The sequence below is a fragment of the Rissa tridactyla genome, chromosome 6 (genome assembly GCF_028500815.1).
Source record: "Rissa tridactyla isolate bRisTri1 chromosome 6, bRisTri1.patW.cur.20221130, whole genome shotgun sequence".
Taxonomy (NCBI): domain Eukaryota; kingdom Metazoa; phylum Chordata; class Aves; order Charadriiformes; family Laridae; genus Rissa; species Rissa tridactyla.
The window spans coordinates 70,770,686-70,791,833 of record NC_071471.1 but is presented as its reverse complement, the minus strand read 5'-3'; the positions used below and the strand labels follow the sequence as shown (position 1 = coordinate 70,791,833).

General features: G+C 41.3%; 1 protein-coding gene across 2 annotated transcripts in view; it reads right to left on the bottom strand.

The window, feature by feature from the left end:
• Positions 1 to 441: 441 nt before the first annotated feature.
• DOCK1 (dedicator of cytokinesis 1) overlaps positions 442 to 21,148 on the bottom strand; it is a 323,977-nt gene continuing 303,270 nt past the window's right edge. For both annotated transcript variants that reach the window (XM_054206749.1, XM_054206750.1), the window contains exons 50-52: positions 16,451 to 16,604; positions 12,125 to 12,270; positions 442 to 1,742 (exon numbers count right to left, since the gene is read on the bottom strand). In XM_054206749.1, coding sequence (XP_054062724.1) covers positions 1,647 to 1,742; positions 12,125 to 12,270; positions 16,451 to 16,604 — 396 coding nt within the window. In that variant the 3' untranslated portion in view covers positions 442 to 1,646. The remainder of the gene's footprint in view (positions 1,743 to 12,124; positions 12,271 to 16,450; positions 16,605 to 21,148) is intronic.

Here is a 21,148-nt window from a genome sequence, read left to right as displayed (position 1 = left end):
TTTGAGCCGCTAAATATGAGAAGGACAATCTTTCTGCCTTTGTAACAACATTTTTGCTTTACTGCTGTGTAAACTCATGCTTCTGCCTGCTACTCGCATCAGGTAGCAGCTACTTGAGGTAGAAAATATTACCTAGAACTCATCGGTTTTCTGCAATGTTCAGCAACAGGTAACTTATAACTTAAAGATGAGTAAGCCACCCTTATGAATACTGACAGCATAAAAAGCTGGATGTTTCTAGTGCTGATGTGTGTTTTGTCTCAGCACTACAAACATGCAGGAAGGAGCACACCCGTACTATGGAACACTGCAGTTTTATCACGGGCTCCCGCAAATCCGTTCAGAAAAAAAAGAAATTAAGTCTACACGTAGCTCTATAGAGAGTGCAACAGTTCCTGAAATTCTGCAATGAGGACCAAAAATACCAAGGAAACGTATCCATTTTCATAGACAAGTTTTTAAAATAATATTTTATTTTTTGAGTCAGTGGTATATTTAAAAACAATCTACCGTAAGAGTAAAAAGACTGTAGATAGTAAAAAACGAAAGAGCGATGACAATAAAAAATGCTAGAGTATAAAGTTAGTTTCCTTCCTCCCTCCCAACACCCCACCCCATCATCGTCCAATATTTCTCAGAGCCTAATATCTGGAAAAAAATTGCCTTTTTTTTCTTTTTACACTTTCAGCAATTAGGAAATTAAAAATACGTAAGGCATTCTTTGCAGGTACATTAATTCATTATTACATGAAAAGCAGGCACCATAAAAATTAAAACATTCTAAAAACCATCATATATACAAACGCTGTACAGAATGATGGCACAAGGACAAAGTGATTCCGTTCAGTTCATCCTAATCCACATGAAATATTACACATTAAAGAAGAAAAGAAGAAGCTCTTCCCATTCTTGCTCTCAGCCGCTAGGTTCAGAATGACCAGGGCTCTCCTATCTGCCTACTCCGTTTCTTTTCCTACACGCTGGTGCCCATCGGCAGCTAAAAGCCTTCCTCGCTTTACCCGCTGATTTACGCCCAGAGGAAGGGCCAACTGAATGAAAATGGAAACGACCGATCACCAGTGCCTGATTTTACAAAGCCCATTAGCAATCAGTTTATTTGTAACACAGAACAATTAAAGGGAAGGCACATTTCACAATAAGTCTGATTTTTAGCCCTGGGCAGAACCGTTTTTTGGGGGAATCCTACGGCAGCTTCTCCTAACTGTGGAGCCTACTCCAACGTGCACTGAATTCAATGTGAATATCGTCATCCGTTCCTATATACACTGAGATTAGGTACAAAACACTCAGCTCACTTTAAACTCCAATAGCTACCTATGTGCCTGAAGTTATTCGGAAGAAGCAGGGAGAAGGTTTAGGAAGAGGGTACTGTCAGTTGATGAACGCCTCCCGGTCTCAAGTAGAAATCCAGATTTCGTTCAAGTTACGGGAGGGAATGACCCCAGCAGGAGGGGTGACGTAGTGTTGTTTCCGACACACGGCTAGAAATGGATTTCTTACGGAGTTAGAGTCATTGCACTAAATGTTAGATACTGCACGCCTGAATGAGGTAAACATTATATACCATAAAATACTTAGGTAAATGAATTGTTACAGCTTTATCTTTGGAAAAATCGCTTCCTTCTTCACTGGACAATCCCAGAGTCAACAGACGTTTGCTTCCGAGTTGTCTTTGGAGGTGGAGGCGGGGGAGTCTTGCTGGGCAGCGGAGGCGGCAGGTGCTGGAAGAAACCAATTTTGAAGAAACGGTGTTAGCAAAGAACGGAATTCTGCGGCATTCGCTGGTTCACACATACCTGCGAGAGACAGCGGGTGAGTCTGTAGCCCTCTGACTCCGGAAAGCTTCTCCGCAGAGTTTGCTACTCTGAATACCAAATGCTCTTGGCCATTAGCTTAAAATATAACTTTGACTTTTGACAATGAAAAAAAATCTCTCAAAGTTTCATAATTAACTAGCTCGGTATTTCAGGAAAAATCTTTGGAAAGCACTGGAGAAGTTTATCATTCCCCACTTTATATCATGATAGGATATTGATTTCTTGCTCTGTATCGATTGCCCTCAAGCCTCCATGCACTACAGAGCTTAAAAGCCAAGTTGAAGCCACAGCTTCATTGCTTTTCCATTATTTTTGTATTTTTCAAATTTAGAACACAAATAATTTAAAAAAAAAAAAAAGGAAACCATTTAAAGAGATAAGTACCTTGCAATTTACTATTACACTTTCAGTTATAATTAAAATATTCAAAACAGAAATCCAGACTGTTCAAATATACATATTTTAAATCACTTTGTATGTCATACAACAGAACAAGAGCACCCTTGGTTAGATTCACTGGCTAATTGGACAAATTAAAAAAGTCATTATGGAAATTAAGACTTTTTTCCATAATGCTCAATCATATATATGATAAAATCTGTTGCAGAAAGAGCTTGAGAACACTGCAATTTGCTCACACACTTCGTTTTTCTACAGCATTTTGGCTGTACAGCCGTTAGTTTTCCCATCGCTGCACCGGGGCCGTACTGCGGTGTCAAACCACATAAATGCTCATAAGCCCAAAAATCTTGGTTTTTCCTAAGATTCTTGCCGCACTCAGCCAGCCACCACCTTTCGTTTTCTTCCACATATAATGATGCTTTTCCATTTCTACTTGGGGTGTCCCGGCACACCCGTCCCACCTCACCCACCCCACACCGCTGGCTCCGGGTGCTGATGCTGGAAACCCTACAACACACACACCGACTCTGCCCAACTTCCTTCATCACTGCAACAAAACCACTTCAAACATGTGAAATGCCTTAGTGTTACCTCGCACATACTGCACTTGCAACCTTGATACTCATATTCCAACTTTTATTGATGTCTTGGACAAAATAACTGATGATTTCTCAATCACTGTAAGAAACTAGTATACAAGCAACTGATAAACCACGTGGAAGTATGTCCAAAACAAGCCTGTTCCTTTTAAGACACACCCGAAGCTGCTATCCAAAAAGAAGTGTGGTTCAGGGTGATGCCAGGACATTTCAGACTTTCCTCTGCCGCAAGGCAGAAGCAGCCCAGGAGCCTCCTAACACTGCTGTAATCTAGGGACTGCGAGTTTTCAGAGAATCATAGAATCGTCTAAGTTGGAAGACCATCAACTGTTAACCCAACACTGTGAAAACCACCACTAAACCATGTCCCTCAGCACTATGTCTACCCGGCTTTTAAATCCCTCCAGGGATGGTGACTCCACCACTGCCCTGGGCAGCCTCTTCCAATGCTTGACAACCCACTCTGTGAAGAAATTTTTCCCAATATCCAGTCTAAACCTCCCCTGGTGCAACTCGAGGCCATTCTCTCTTGTCCTATCACCTGTTCCTTGGGAGAAGAGCCCGACCCCCCCTGGCTGCCCCCTCCTTTCAGGGAGCTGTAGAGAGCGAGAAGGTCTCCCCTCAGCCCCCTTTTCTCCAGGCTGAACACCCCCAGCTCCCTCAGCCGCTCCTCACAGGACTTGTGCTCCAGACCCCTCACCAGCTCCGTTGCCCTTCTCTGGACACGCTCCAGCCCCTCGGTGTCTTTCCTGAAGTGAGGGGCCCAAAACTGGACACAGCTCTCGAGGTGGGGCCTCACCAGTGCACAGTACAGGGGGACAGTCACTTTTCAGAGGTGTATCAGAGTAGAAGGGAAAAGGTATCCTTAAGGTAACAGTGTGTCCTCTTCAAAGCAGCTTTTAAGACAGCACGAAGTTATAAATCCAGAGCTTTTACCAGATAGTCTAACGAATCATAGACTAAATCGAAATGTAAGACCGCATACCGGCAGAGCCAGGAAGGCTGGACTTTTGCTGGAATATTTTTCCTGGAAAGAAATACTTCCCAATCTGTTTTACAGCTTTCCTCATTCCTCCCAGCTTTCCCCCCCGGCAAACGCACAGGGATCCCAAACGGTCGCTGGTTAAGCCAAGCCCTGAGCTCGTCTCTCCATTTTGCCACTGTCCCACACAGCTGGTCCAAAGAACCAACCCACCACCACCCACCCTCTCAGCTCCCTCCTCCCTCCCTGCTTACAGGACGCCTTGTTCCCAACTTGGGAATCAACTGGGTTTAATCTGCTCCTGGATAAGAAACCCCGGACCAAGAGCAAGAGCCTGGAGGTGGAAAGCTGTATCCCCTCTGCCGGGGGAAGCCTCCTGCTCACCTATGAGGTTCGTACTGAACGTATTTGGCCACGAAGACTTCAGTTCACTGGCTGGTTAAGTTTATCCTAACTCATTTGCAGATATAACCAAATCATTCAAAAGCTTGAGTCTTGAAAGGGAACGCTCCTTGAAATGCACACGTCAAGCAGACCCTGCTGGGCAAGGGTAAGGTATCTCATCTTCCAGAGCAGGCTCAAACCCCTGCGCTTTGCATTCCTGACTTAGAGTGGGACACAGTCATCTCCGAGTCGGAAAACCAACTCAACAGACCAATAGGAAAAGCAGATAAAATAAGAATTTTCTTTTACTAAGTGCAAAACTGAAGCTATTTTTTTTGGTTTGGTGTTTGGTTTTTTTTTAAATAAAATGCCACTGCTGATCTGTCTGTAAGTATTACAATCGGAACCATTAAACCTTTCCTCTACCTGACCAAATACTCTCCTTAACCTGGTATGTTAAGTTAGCTCTTGAATCCCTACTAAGGCACCTGAGTAAGTGCTGGACTGTCAATGTTATGTGGCCTCACACATTCATTCGCAACCTGCAGATTTCAAGATCTTCGTAAAACTGCTTAGTTACAGTCCTGTATCCAGGCTGGGGCTCTGGGCAAACTCTGGGACATGCTGGTGGTCTGCAGAACATCAGCGTACAACATGCAGGAACTCCTCACGGAGATGACATTAATTTCGAAACTGAATAAACCAGGTGCCCCTCTAAAATACATTACAAAACATAAAAACTTCCTCAGTGCTTTGCTCTCAGGTGATATCTTTAACTTCATATTTATCACTAGAAAAAACTAACTCTGTTGATAGCATCATTTGTAAAAATCCATTTTGAATTTAAATAACAGTATATTGGCAGTATTTCTCAATTCAATTAGATCAAAGGCATTTCTCAAACAAATGAGCCCTTCATATTGATCAGAGAACAATCAAATTATCCCTGAAAACCTGCTTCTGAAGAGCAGATACAATGCAAATACAATGAGAGTAAGCTAAATATATATGCTATAAATAACAAGCGCAAAACCTACCAGACCTTAGATTCTGCAAGCAAATTAGGCAGAAAGAAATAACAGAGATAGGTAGGTAATTATTATAATTGAATTTACAATTTCCATTAGAAAGTCAGATAAATTTAGTACATGTTCATTTATATAATAAGCTACCAATGAATATATTAAGTAGGACATGTAATGCTCGTCAGGGCAACGTTATTGAGAAATCAGCACGACAAAACGTGCCAATATGGAACTGGTGCGACTCCAAACCCAGCCATCACTCCCAGGGCCCAGACACGCTCCCTTTTATTCCAGCACAGGAAGAAATTCAAGCCCACTTTCTCTCTCCCTTTAATATCACGCTCAAAAAATCATTATTAGGCTTAGAAGCTCATTTTGCTGCGCTTCCCCTTTGAAACTTTGAAATACAAAACAGAGTTTCCCTTGACTTTACATTTAATTAAGAACTGCTTTGCAGAGTTCGCATTTGTATTTCAGTGGTTAATTGTGAACCTGCCGAATCCTGAAGCCTGTTTCTACTTTCTGACATAATGATAGAGACTGCTGGTTCACATTCAAACCTATTTTGGGCAGAATCCTTGACTCACGGGTACCTCAGGGGAAGCAGAAACCTTATGTAAAAGGCACATCTGCAACACAGAAGCAATCTGTTCCTTCTGCTTCAAACATGAAATTGCTCCCATTTGTTTGTTTTTTTGTTCCTGATACAGAAAAGAATCAGGCTTAAAAACATTTGTCTCCATTCTCTTAGAGATATAAAATACTAAAATACACTACTCTATACATGTTCAGGATGCAATAAAAAATCAATTAAAGAAGATGAAAAAAAAGTATTTTTTTTTTACTCTGTGAAGAAGAAAAATAAGATACGGGAACGGGTTTTTTTAATCAGAAAATACTATTAAAAAACCCAACAAATAAAATTTGATTCCCCAAAATGGTCCTTGTGACACTGTAAGGGATTTCTTCCCGTGTAACTATTTTTCTTTGAAATTAAATGGTCATCAACATGACAAGCTATGGAGATCCAATCACAAACGCTTTAGTTTGAAGGATTAACAGATCTATTTAGGTCAGAAGCAGCAGAAATGAGACGTATACAGGCGAGCAGCTACACAGGACTGTGCAAACCCTTCCGAACGCTGAGCTCTGAGTTGCTCCTTCTCGCTTACACCGTTGTTTTTAGCACGGAGCCGAGTTGCCTGACAAGCAGCAACTCGCTTATTTAACAGCCGCAATGAAAAATAACACATCATGTGAGGTCTTGGAGGAAAAATGCTCCCATTCTGAAAGAGCGATAATGCGCCAGTGGAGAGATCAACCCAACTCCGCTAATTTGAATCAAATTATAGACAGTTTAAGCTAATTGGCTGTTTGACCCAGGGAGCAAAGTTATGTGGCAAATACTGCAGGTAACCCATGGAAAATGACTGCTTAAACTCTGCTGTCATACTTCATCTACTAGAGCTGCATTTGACTTTGTATCCCGGCCATTAGCTGCCCTTGCTGGAGCATACTTTGATAAGAGAAAGTAATTTTCTGAATCCTCCTGCAGAGTGTGCTCCCATCCCCGAGTGCTAAGCACTCCCCCTTGGGCAACAGGAATCATAGAATCATGGTTAAAGGTGGAAGGGACCTTAAAGATCATCTAGTTCCAATCCCCTGCCCTGGGCAGGGACATCTTCCACAAGACCAGGTAGCTCAAAGCCGCGTCCAACCTGGCCTTGGTGAAAGATCCCTCAAAACGGGCAACACTGAATTGCTCCGAATCTGTATCTCAGATTTTCCCCACATTTTTTTTTTGGCAGGACTCCAGCTGGGCGCGGCGGTGGGACGTTCCCTTGGAGGATGCTCCCGTGAGGGAGACAGCAGCAGATGGGGGGCAGAACCGGACCTCGCAGAGGTCTGCACCCCTCATGCGGGGAGGGCTTTGCTCCTGGTGCGTGCCAGCTGTGTTAATGTACGGCTAATGTGATTTTCCCTCTGTCGAACCACATTTCTGCATGCAGAGGCTATTAGTATTTCAGAGCGCGCTGGCTAAGTTGATTTTCAAAAGCATGGTATTTCTGCTCCGGTCCGTACACAAGCAGACCCCAAGAGTTATGAGCAATACCCTCAGAATTAGGTTTAGACTCCAGCCCGAAACTGTATTTCTTACTGAAGGTCTGGGCCCTGCGAGAGCGATAAAAAAATGCACCTCCAATCGGGCAGAGCAAAACCCGGCGCTCGATCCCGTGCCGCGCTGAGGGCAGCGACACAGCCCTTTCCCAAACGAAATCAAGGGTGCTGCTCAGGGACGCATCACGGGCTCTATATCTCCGGGCAGATAGCAGAAGAACACATTTTTCACTCAAAATCCTGTAATAAGCAGTGGCAGTCCATTGATTTTGAGACTTATTAAAAAGCGACTGTGAGCTTTTTAGAAACTCTTTGCTTGGCAAAAGCTTAACCCGGCAAAGCCCAGCCCAGCCGAGGTGGGAGGTGGTGGAGACTGCACTGGAGGAAGGGTTTGAGATGCCTTCCACCTCCAGCAGGCAAAAAGAATGATCAGATGGTAAATAAAACCTAATATTTTTTTTTTTTTTGGGCACATTATACACTTCTATGCATCATGGAAAGCCTTGGGTCAGAGAGCCTGTTTTTAAAAATCTGGAGGATTAGACAGAAGAGGAGACATTTATTTCCATTTGTGAGCAAATGCAGCCCACAAAGTCAACTTTCTAATTCAACATAATGGATTAATAATATACTTTTTCTAATTTCCCTTTTTCCAACATCTCCATGAGATAATGTTGCTAACGACTGCCCTCCTGCTGCCGCAGTAAGCGAGCTCACAGCAAGCCTTGGGCCACCAAACCAGCGGTGGGGGTCCTGGGGAGGTGGCACCACAATGCTCAGAGGCTTCAGCCCCAGCTCGTGGGGAATGGAGCCAGGGGGCCGCGTAAGGCACTTTGGGGAGGAATTTCTCCTGAGAAATAACGTCAGAAGGAACAATTGCGAACCCTGAAGTAGTGCTCCCTAATTACCTGCTGCCTCCTTAGTTTCAGCCGGGTTTCCAGCTGTCCACGAGTACAGCACATTTGGCCTTTAAGGTCATTTTTTGCTCACTGTGGCCAACATAAGAGATAATGATCAGCACTGCAGTATATGCATCGCAACACATGAAAAATCCCCTGGATTGTTCCTTCTGTGTAAACACTTCCGTTGCATCCAAATAACCAGTCTGAGTAACTCCTCCCGCAACAGGATCCCAGAGAGTCAAAATAAGCGCCGTTGCTGTTAGACACACGAGACCATCCTGGTCCAGCATGGCCAGAAGCGTGGCCAGCAGGGCGAGGGAGGTGATTCTGCCCCTCTCCTCGGCTCTCCTGAGACCCCACTGCAGTGCTGTGTCAAGCTTTGGACTCCTCAGCACAAGAAGGACATGGACTTGTTGGAGCAGGGCCAGAGGAGGTCACGAAGGTGATCCGAGGGCTGGAGGCCCTCTGCTGTGAGGACAGGCTGAGAGAGTTGGGGGTGTCCAGCCTGGAGAAGAGAAGGCTCCGGGAAGACCTTATTGTGGCCTTCCATTATCTGAAGGGGGCTATGGGAAAGCTGGAGGGGGACTTTTTACAAGAGCATGTAGTGATAGGACGAGGGGGAATGGTTTTAAACTGGAAGAGGGGAGATTGGGATGAGATGTGAGGAAGAAATTCTTTGCTGTGAGGGTGGTGAGCCCCTGGCCCAGGTTGCCCAGAGCAGCTGTGGCTGCCCCATCCCTGGAGGGGTTCAAGGCCAGGTTGGCCGGGGCTTGGAGCAACCTGGGCTGGTGGGAGGTGTCCCTGCCCAGGGCAGTGGGTGGCAGTGGATGAGCTTTAAGGTCTCTTGCAACCCAAACCATTCTATGATTATACACCTCTATCCTTCCTTGCCAAGTTCTCCATCTATGCCAGATTGATCGAGATCATCTCATCCAAACCATTATCTGATGCTCACTAAGTGTTATGGCCGATATTATAAATCTAAGTGCTCCTTTGTCTATTTTCCTTGAGTTTCCCTTCTTGCTTTGAATACTAAGCAGGCAGTTGATTTGTATGCAAGGGTACGGGTGAACCCATAAAGAATGAGAAGTGCCTAAAGGAATCCCTTGATGTAATAATAATCCTTGCAGGAGTCGTAGACTTCTTTTTTTATGTTCCCATATATTATTAAAAACATTTTTAGCAGAACAAATCATACAGTGCAAGAAAATATATATAAGGGTATCGCAGTTAACAAGGAATGAGAGGACAATCCGAAAATCATAATTAGATGATCGCTTGGATAAAAGACTTAAGGTAGACCAAGTTAATAGTCGACTCCAAATAATCTAAGACTACTGTCTCAGACACTGAATGACACTATTGCCTGCAGTTTGAAGTATTTCCTGATGCATTTTTCACTGCATGCTTTTCAGTTCACTACAATGCAGTTTTTTTTGGTTTTCATAACTGCAAGACAACCAGAGTGAACCATGTAGTAATTTCTCATAGAAGGAGACATTAACACTATGGAAGCTACTAAGATAAGATTATCTATAATATTTTTTACTGACTTTTCTTCACTGATACAAAGCACGTGTAATTTAAAAGATGACCAGTTTACTAGGCAGAGAATTATAAAGTTATGAAGTATGTAGCTATTTGACCCATGAAACACAAGGCATTAAAAACTGTGGAGTGGGATTTAATCACAGCAGTAATAAGAATTTACCCATCTGATCTTTCATGCCCAGCACTGCTCATTTTCTTTATGTTCTTTAACAGCTTCCTTCCTACAAGCCTGATGAAATAAATGTGCAGAGTGATTGTTATAAGACTAGAAGCCTTTCCTAAAATTAATTTTAAGACTAATACAGGGGGCTTTGTGACAAACCTGCTTTAGATCCATTTTTCAGACTTTGAAACTATATTCCCGTATCTTGGAAAGTTTACAAAAATACAATGCTGAAGAAAATTTTTATTATATTTGATTGCATCTCTAAGGTCTCCTTAAACCCTGAGCTCCTTCAATAGTCAATGTTGAACAATGGGGCCCATTTCTACAACTGAAAATATATTTTTTTTAAAAAATTAGTCTGAGCAGTGAAGTCTGAAAAGAGGAAAAAATATTAAGACCGGAATAAAACTTTGCAAAAAAACAAGGCAGCATATTGCTAATATTTTTATGAACTTCCACTTAACGATGCAGAAACCCTGCTCCTGACAGGCAGAGGAGCCGCGCGAGGTCACATCTTCAATAGCAACGAGACTTAGGCTGGAACCTGGGTCCTCTTCAGGTCTGGGCTCTAACCATCGCAGCACGGTGGCATTTGCTAGTAGGACAGAAAATATCTAGCATTTCTCCACTGAGTGGATACCCCTTCAAACAGCCTCACAAGGAATGGTAAAAGATGGCTATTGGGATTTTTATTCCCAATTAGTGCTTTTTAGCTAAAAATTGAACTCACGGTAACAATCCTGAGCTACCACCATGACCTAAAACTTACAGTATATATAAAAAAAAGGAATTTAGTGCTCTGGAGCTCATACAGGAAGGAGTTCAAGAAATCTGAAAGCTAATTTGAATTTCTCAGGTTTCTTCATGAAGGTGGATTCCTTAGACAAAACTCCCGGCAGCCCTTCTGTACAGCCTGTAATTTTCCACTTAGAGGTCTGTATTCAGGTCAAGCAGGAGCTGGCCCCTGAGAGAAGAGCCAGGGAAATAGGTAAGAGCTTAGTATACTTTGACGGAAATTAGAGGAAAAGAGTTTCACAAAAAAATTTAGAGAAAATATTTACTAAAACCATCCAGACATGGGGAAGAACTATGGAAGAGATGATGGGAATAGAGATTTTTTCAATATATGCATATAATGTGTTTTGATTAACACTACTCACATTCCTGAAGTTACTTCTATATCTATTTTTTTTCCCCATTTAGCCTGAAAACACTAAATTCCTGCAACAACACAGCTACAATTGCAACCATGGAAAAAGCCAGAATTGTGTACTGTTGCGCACTGTGATCGCCTGCATTAAACAAGACTATTCCCAGAGATAAAACTAAATTCCTGCCTGACTCTTTCTTGCTGAGATAAAAAATGCTTTCTCTAACCATGGAATTTACTGAAAAGCAAATTAATCAACAAAATTTCGTTTGAACGATGAACTTCTGAGAAATCCTGGAAGATACCTCTGCAAACAAAAAAGAATCGTTACCGCTGCGAATTTCTCCACAAAGTAACAGCTTGGCCAAAGTTACACGTTTCGGAGTCAAAGAAAAGAAAACCTCTTTAAACATATTTTTTTTTTCTTCAAAAAGGAAATAAATGCTCCTTCTCAAAAGTGCTGCTTGAAAGAAAAGGACCAAATTATTTTTAAAAGCTTCCAGGATACAGGAAACAAAGTTGAAAAAGTGTATTTTCTTCAGAAAGCTGAAAATCCTGTTGATGATGAAGAGTGTTTCTGAGCTCCTTCCCTCAAAGGGGGCACGTGTGTTTGCTTCTAGGAAACAAGTGGCGATTGAATGCCGGCAGACCGGAGCTCCAGAACGGAAAGATGTCAGGTACATATTTTATTTCCTTTCCTGAGACAGGATTGAAAGGCTATTAAATCTAATTTGCTGCTGAGACTACATCCTGCGGGTTTTAGCTCCCTCACCAACACAGCTAACAACAGTTTGCTTGGTCTTCTCCACCAGAATGAGTCCCACCTCCCTTCAGGTTGCTCCTCGCCAGCAATGCCGTTCCCTCATACTCCAGACCCTTGTTTGCAACGGCAGAAATTTCAGGATCTGCTGGCACGTCCACGAGCAAGATCACATCTTGCTGTGGATTGTTCAAGGTACAAAAGCAAAAGAAAATTGCAGAAAATGCTCATCCGCTCTGGGACTCACCCTTTGATGGGCAGGGGGGGAGGTCGTCGGGCTGATCAAGTCTTGACTTTCCATGAGGTTCCCATAATCGGCCATGCTTCCTTTGAGAGGCAGAGGAGGAGGAACGTCGGAGATGTCGGAGCTGGACATCCCATTCAGCTCCAGATCTGTAAAAATCAACACTGAGTTAACTTCTCCAATAACTGCATCGAATCCAAAGATCCCGACCGTGTCAATTCTTACGGCATTGGTACTGCGATAACACTGCACACGCGGTATCTTTGTCTGCTCTTCACCGCCTCTGTAATTATCTGCAGCTCATCTAATGAGGGAAAGCAGAACAAATGAACCAGCCCCCGCATCGACGGGAAGTATGCACTGTGGAGTCACACTGGGCAAGTTTTTAGGATACACTCAAAATTCTTGAATGATCCCCTCTTTTTAATAGAAAATAATTTTTACTTCAGATTCCATGCCAAAATATTCATAGTTCAGCAAATATAATTCTCTCAGCTATAAGCTCTGCATTTACACCCTTGCACACAACAGAAGTTTTGGTAAGTGCAGTAAGAAAATATAAACGAGCTGAGCTTTATTTACTTTCCATCAGTAAAATAAAAGCCCGATGTTAATAAAATGCACAAATGGAAGCCTATAATTAACTACATCTCTCTCAAAAAAATTCAAACGCCGGCTAACTATAATAAACGAGCAGTCATTAGTTGTTGAGTAAATAAAATCACACAAGAGAAAGTACAACACATTTATTATTACTGTTTGCTGGGTAGAAAGTTCCCTTTTCTTAGCAGATAAATCCTGGCAGGTACGTGCTGTAAAGGCGAATAGCCTGAGGGACAATAAAGTTTATTGAGGCCTGAGTGATACATAGGTTTTTGTGTAGAAATCCACCCACGGTGCATTTCAGGGTAATTCAGTCATTTTAACACAGGCAAAACCCACCGTGAGCTCTACGAGATAAGACACTTAATTTATTTTTGATAAATTAGGGAAGTGTTTTCATTTAGGAAATGAAAAAAGGTTATTTTTATTTTACTGGGGTGATTTGTGAAACAAGTGGAGGACTCGTTTATGCAGATATTTTTATAGCAAGGTTCCTATCAATATCTTACAAAAAGCGCTCTTTTATTGTTCTCTAAAATGGCCTCTCACTAACACAATTTAACTCTAAGGTGGCTGTATTGATTTATCGCTGAAAACTGTAATTTTACTCTTCATCCTTTCACTTGAACTTTCAACTCTGCCAGGAAGAAGAATATTTTCCATCCTGGGACTTCAAATTTTTAGTGTTTTCCTTCTACATCAGACTGAAAAGTGTTGTTTGCCCTCTAAGACATGAACTTCTCATCACATTGCTCCTGTTTTTCATCCTTCCTTTTCCACACATACAGGATTTCTCCATTCCCCAAATATTCGCAATACTTTCCTTTAAATATCTGCATCAGAATCTACTTCTGTCAAGCTCATGTCATTAAACATGTAACTGGAAAACAATGTCATGCATTTGTAACTAAATATTGATGCTGCAAATGAACTTCCCTGTTCATTTTGTATGGATTTCCCGGCCATGCTGTATACCTATAGATCATGGGCATTTGAGACTGTACAGCTCACAAAAGAGTTTCTTGACATACATCCTACACATCTCATCCACAACTACACATCCATCCATCCATCCATCCATCCATCTATCTATCTATACATCCATCTGTATTTGTATTTGGTTTTTTCCATGCAGTTTAGGGTAATTCTGGAAAAATGGCATTTTCTTTAGAGTTGTAGCTTTAGCTAGAACTTCAGCAGAACCTTCAATCCTGCTTCAGAGAGGGAAACCTTCTTTCAGTATTTACTGTAAGCAGTGCCTGGGTTTAGGTCCCACTATATACATTCCTTGGGTGGAAACTGAGAATAATAACTCACTATTACCCAAAGATAAAGCCAATTTAACACCCCAAACACTTAATCTATGTATCTTACATGACATTACAGTATCTACTTACTTCATCTAAGCCACTACATGTAGACTAGTAGTTTCTACCAAGAAGATGGTAAGACAAATTTTGTTAGGAGCTTCAGAAACCCTTTGTTTCTTCAAGGTTGACGCTCGGAAGATCCATGGAAGGGCAGGTGAGCAACGTTTTCACTAGAGCTGCAGAGGAACCAATGTCTGGAGGCAATTCTACTTTAACATCTGCAATACTCTGAACAACCTGGATGGTCACCAACTGTGCGTGCAACTGTGTCCTGCTCTGCTTCTGTCCCTTTCCTTATGTTCCCCAGCTCCTGTTACAGCTCTGATTTTCTGCAGTCCCCACTCTGTTCCTACAGCTTGTACGCGGCCCCTTCACAACCTCATCCTTTTGTAAGATAGCAATAAATCCCTATAACTGTGCACAGAGTATTTCCATCCACATGAAGAGTTCATAATATACATTAACAACATATTTGCATTCAGCCTGGCAAACTATTTAGTAGAACAACGATATTCTACAGTGAAAAAAATTATTTTCCCATACCAGCTCATCTCCCACACAGTTTCATGAAATCCAAGTCATCTACCCTACAGCGCAAACGGGTATCGAACACAAACTTCAGGAATTTTCAGTCATGCTTGAAGAAGATCTATTTGCTACAGATCCATTAATTTGCTCCTGCTCAGTTCAGCTGAAATATCCCTCACTAACTCAGTCACTCTAGAAATAATTACTCATCATTTCTGGTTTGCTATCATTACTCCAGGTGTTTCATCAGACTAGTATGTGCTGAATATTTATTCTTTACTGGACATGTGCCACAGAGAAGATCTTTGAGCTGGCGAGAGATCAGTTAGTTGACTTTTTTTTCCTTCTTAACCTAATGACCAAATTTTACACTCCATTCTCCTAAACTGCCAGCTAACAAGCAAGCAGTATTGCTTAGCAACCCATTAAGTGCTTTTAGCCAATTTGTGCACTGAAGGAACTTCTTTATCCTTGGAATTCCTGAAAAAAATTATCACTACAGTTCCTCAAACAATTATGAACAAGTCCCATGGATTTTTCAATATGCTGAACCTATTTTCCAGGACACCCCTAAATCTCCAGCATAAAGACATAAATATTATCTGAAATAGGTAAGTTTCAGACAGTTTTTTTAAAAAAAGAGATCAAGTTAGTCTTAATAAAATGTATACAGGAAGAAATAATCTAATTCAAGGAATATTTTTTTGCAGGAATACATATACTCTACTTCTTTTCCAGTTTTTAGCACACTGGTAGGTTTTGGCTATCAAAACTGTAAAAAAAGGAGAGAGCTCACCATTATCAAAATACTTGTTTTGGGTGTCTGACTACACAAAGGAAACTGCATGGATTTCCACTTGCTTATCCCTCTTCCGCATGTTTGCAACCAACAATTTCAAGTCTTTAAAACAAAGCCACATGCCTTTTAGAAGACAACTCTGTTCCTGCAGATTTGTAGACTAAACCCATTCCTGCTCACAGGACTTATATCTGGAGTTGACAACACGAACTTTCCAAAACACTGACTATTTAAGGGAAAAGTTTTTAAGTACCAAAAAAAGCTAATAAAATTAAAGGACCTTGATCAAATAAGATTTTTTTCTTAAAACTGATCCTTGATTCTCCTCCTTGACTGTTATAATAGCATTTGAGTACATGTATCAAAAGGAAAATTTTTTGCGTGTGTCACATGCTAACAACTGAAAACTCTGAAAAATCAGATTTTGGTAAACAGCATTGTAAAAGAAATAGGTGTTGTATTACCCCCAGTTTTGTGATAGGGATTCCTGAAGAATGAGGCAAACACATGATATTTTACAGAAAAACTGTGTGATAGATGTCAGTGTCAAATAAAGAATACATCAAAAAGACTGACTTTTTTTCCCTCCTCTGGCTTGTACTCACTATGTAGCAAATAAAAGTTCTTTTAATGTACAATTACATTGAAAGATTATTTTTTCAGCCTTTATGCTCCAAGATACCCTAAATCCAATACAGAATCCAGTACAACACTAATTTTTGACAGTTACTCTATACCTAAGTAATTGTTAATGATTACATGATAAGGAAAACGAAACTTTTTCAATGTCACAATTTTGCTTGCTTTTGTAAAAGGCTGAAAGATTTTTTACTGGCAAATGCAAGGAGTGTGACGCTAAGAGGTAAGTTCCTGCTCCCCCAAGCAATCCCATGGTGATGGCAAAAAGACTAACTCAAAGAACTCAAACCAAGGCGCAATGCAATGCTCAGAAAAACCATCTCCCCACTAGAAGTTATTTTGCATAAAATATTCTAGGAACATGAAATTTAATTAAAATTAAAGACTTACTGGACTGTATGCTGAATGAAAGTTTTGTCCGTGGAGTTATCGGGGGCGGCGTCACTTGGGAGCTGGGAGGCGACGGCGAGACGGAGAAACGCCTTTCACTGGAAATGACGTTTATGACTTGGCTTTTTGGTCTCTGTGGTCTTAGTGGGCTGATCTGCACAAGGACAAAACCAGTGACAACTCTATTTGTTTCACTGCAGCACGGCACGAGTACAAGCAGATACTGGCCCGTACCAAAGCGGGTCATCAAGGTGAGACACTAAAGGAATACATGTGGTTACCAACCAGCAGACCTTGGGATTGCCCCATTTTCCTCACTACCTCCTAAACAGTAATAGGGTAACGATAACATACAATGCTTCTGATTTAAGGCAATATTTCAGAGCTACACATGTTCTTCCCTCCTTCCCAGGAATCGCAATGAGACTTAATGCACGCACCTTCCCATAGCCTGGCACATTTTTCTGTGAAGCAATGAGCCAATTCCCCAAAGTCTTGCTTAATAACAGTTAGGGAAGTCTATAACCTACACAAGATCACGCAGCATTCAAAATCTTTTCTTTCTTCTCATGTGGCTCTACTTCCTTTTTACTATTTATTTCTTTAATTATTTGCATGGTCAAACTCTCTTCTGAGAAAGGCATCATCTGCCCAGAAACACGTTCTTGATGGTGCTTGTTTGTGCTTGTATTTAATTCACTGAAATATCCTTATTGTTTTGCTCTGGCTGCTTCAGAGTCCATTTAAATTTTCCATCAGAAACCCTGAAAGGATACTTGTAATCTGATGGGCAACCGATGCTTTTGTTAAGGTGATTCCTTTTACTGACTTTAATTCTGAGCTCTACTGTTTGTTACCCACCCAGCAGCCCCCATATTTTTAGTAATCGCAGTGAAGAGAGGAATTTTTTATATCCAGGAGATGACAGGAAATGGAGCAGCAGCCTGAAGTTAAGAGGGGAATTACATCCAAGGTGCTGCATGAGGACAAACGGAAAATGCCAGCAGCGATTCATGCTCTTCTGCAGAATTTTGTCATTTCACAATGTTTTTTTAAAAAGTATGTTGTGAAGGAGAAATGTAAAATAATGTGCGAGTGCTTCCTTTTATTTTCAGAAAACAAACCTTAAAAGGGTTTGCAGAAAAGGCTGTGTCTCTGAGACCCTTCTAGGAGAAATGAATGACCATAAAGCATGCAACTTTTTTTTCAAGGTTCATCAAGACCTCAGGGTAACCTTTCAGAAATGTGCCTGATACTAAAATTCAAGTCGTAAATACTCCAAAGGTTTCCTCTTTCAACATCTTTTAAAGTATATTTTTAGTAGAATGCATAAGCACAGTAATCGCTTTCTCAGAAGCATAGAATTATAAAAAAGCAACTAAGGAAAACACACAAATTGATTAGGAAAGCTGCAACGCCAGAACCAAGAGAAAACCCAACGAGAATCAAGTTCCCAAGTTAGCCTGATCTGTAGCTACTCATCTCAAATAAACTTTAACTTCTGTGACTGACAAGCTGGGTCCTCTTCTTAAAGCTTCACATAAATTACGGTTCTGCTAGGGAATATGAACTCTTTGGAGACCACTAATCCATAATGAACCCATTGCTAATTTTTTTTGGTCTAACGAAAGCCAGATCAATAGTGAGTGATGTTAGATGCCACTAAATCAATAAAATGTAGAGCTTGTTATTCTGTTTTCTTACAAACGCTTTCAAGTGGTCTGTTAACTACCTGGCTTCAGTGCTAGGTTTGCTATCAGCTCGTGCAATCAAAGAACTAATAATGAGAATTTATGTTAAAGAAGTTTATGTGATACTTAAAAGAAGATATAAATCTCTGGAAAACTATAAAGACATTACTGATCATTTTCACATACCAAGTGCTTCATTTATCTTCTGATAAGATCATAGTAGTACAAGATCTCTGTAATTAGGGCTTGGATTTTGATCAGTCAATAAATTCATTATGAGTACAGTGAAATTTGGAAACAAGTATTTAACCCATACAGCTAGATAAAATGCCCTCTGAATGCTCCTTTTTAAAGAAAATGCAAAAGCTCCAGGAAATAATTCTGCAGTTTTATAATCTTCTCACGTTCTCGCATGATGACTCATTTGATTGGTAAAAACCGAAGTTCCTATATAAGAAAGTCCATCACAGTGATGGAAACACTCATTTCATGAGACAACATCATCTTTGAAAAGAGCAGAAGCTCCGCAGAGATGGGAATGACCGCCGGCTGACATGCCTGCTGTGCCTCTCACTTGATATTCTCTGTAAATTCGGCATCGTGCTTCCAATTATGTTGCACAAACCAATTAGTAGCACGTAACGGTATCCAGAACAGATTCATATATAAGGTTATTGATGCATCCTTCCCTCGTGAAAGCAAACCACTGATAACTACCTATTTGTGGTGGGTGAAGGATACATTAGAATATGAGTGTTGTCAGGCAACAGATAATTGTGTGGGAGCACGTATGTGAATATCAGAAATTGGACTTTTGAACTGTCAAGCACAAGCCGGCTATTTGCCAGCTACAACTGGCACGGGCTGGTTGTAAACTGCGATGACACCTGGATGAAACAGAAGTGACGCACACCGAACCCTCTTATTAATAAATAGATGCGAGACAAGAGTCCGTGATGAAGAGGCTGACCACGTGCTGTGTTTCTGCACGTCGATTATTTTGACCTATCCCACTATCCAAACCCATCGAGGGTGCTCCTGTACTCCATTTCACCCGTGACAACATTGAACGTGGTTTTTCCAGGCTACTGCGGATCCTTCAGCGACACCTCAGACCAGACTTCATCTCCCGTTGCTCATGAGCAGCGTTGCTCATGAGAACTTCGCGTGAGATGTCCCCAAAATCATACCGAAGTCGGGCCATCAGGGGCTGCCACGTCGTTGCTTCCCCCAGAGCCTCCTCCTCTACCGCAGAGCAAAGACAGACAGGCTTGACCAATCCGGTGTTGACAAATCCAAGCTGGCTGTTATTCTTTCATTCGTTTTCTTCCACGTACTGAAGAACTGTCATTGTACTAAAAAAACCCATCTCTTCTGTGGTAAAACCCCCAAATATTTCAGAAGTCGGAACTCAGAATCCATTAGAAAATTCACCAAATAACTGAAACTTTGTAATTGAATTAGCGATGGTACAAGTGAGTTCTAAAATTCTCAACAGAAGGAATCCAGTAACGATAATACAAAATCTCATAACTAAGAGTAGTTTGCTACTAAAATCTCACTTTAAATCTTTATTTTAAGTTCCATTTCTATTCAAATCTGGATTCCACCTTTTTTGGAAAAAAAAAAAAAAGCTTAATTTTTCCCCCCTCTATTTCATCATCATCTTTTTTTAAGCCTGCAAACTTTCTGCTTCTAAGCTCCTAATGAAGATAAATCAAAATGCCATTTTCTTCATAAAACACAGCAATAACAGTGCTCTGGGGGCAATTTCAACTTAAAAAGGGAACTTGCACACAGTTCAGCCCACAAAAGCATAAGAATGGAAAAGCTGAATTCTTACCTACAAAAGACAACAATTTCCCTCTTAGATCATTAATAGGGGACATATATCTCCAGAGCACAAAAATTTCAAGCCAAGACAAATTTTATCTTTAAACTTCTTGACGTTATCTGTACAAAATTCCTGAAGACAGCAGTGGGAATTGTACAACCACTCTTGTAAACTAATCTCTCAAAAGCGTTTCCTCTATTTCACCTACATGAGAAAACGAACTGCGCCAACACCAAGCATTAAAAATTGATTTGCTCATTTTGGAGCTCATCAAGTAGTTTGCAGATACTGAAAAGGGAGAGTTTTTCTCTCAACAGTAAACTCCTTTTCATATTATTGATCTGTGGATTTCAAGAAGCTCAAAGTAACTGTAAGTAACAAATTCTGACTATAACCCCTCTCTATAACCAGGGGACAATTAGTCATACCAGTCATTCACCAAAAGCACTTGACTGGGAAGGGTGGAAAACTTGAGTCAAACCATGTCGGGCTTTGCTCATTTTTGCTCTTCAGATGTCAAATGGGAATATGCCTTGAAGGGTTATCACGTCCTCTTTTCCAGCCAGCATTTGCTTTTTTCCAGTCGTAAGCAATCTTCTCCAATATCCAAGACATCTCAGAGATGACAGTGACCTTGCAGTGACATCAACCAGCTCTCCAGCATCCTCGGACACCTCCCATCTGGTCTCATGGATTTCTGCAAGCCCAACCGACCAAGTTACCCTGAAATAGAGTTTTCTTCTTCTGTGGCTAACACTCTTCTCCCACAAGCTCTGCTGGTCCTTTTGGGAGATGCGAGTGCACGTCTTGGCATCGCAATGTCCAGGGTTAGTCAAAACAGGACTGCTGCAACATGCAGAGTTGAATGCATTGCATCAAAAACAGGAGACATAGGGAAATCTATGCAAAATGTATTTTCTGTCTGAAAACACTCTAATAATGCTCACCTGGCTGGCTTTGGCAGGAAGAATCTTCTGGGCTGATCCAAAATTTTCTGAAGTCAATGAAAAAACTCACTGGCTTCAAAGGAGTTTGGGTGAAAAGCCTGAGACGCACAAGAGGGATTTTATCTGAGCTTTTTGCTGAGCAAATACTGAGCCTACGGCCACATCAGACAAAACAACTCCGATCTTCCAAGATGTTAGAAGACACATCTGAGAGATTAGTTCATCT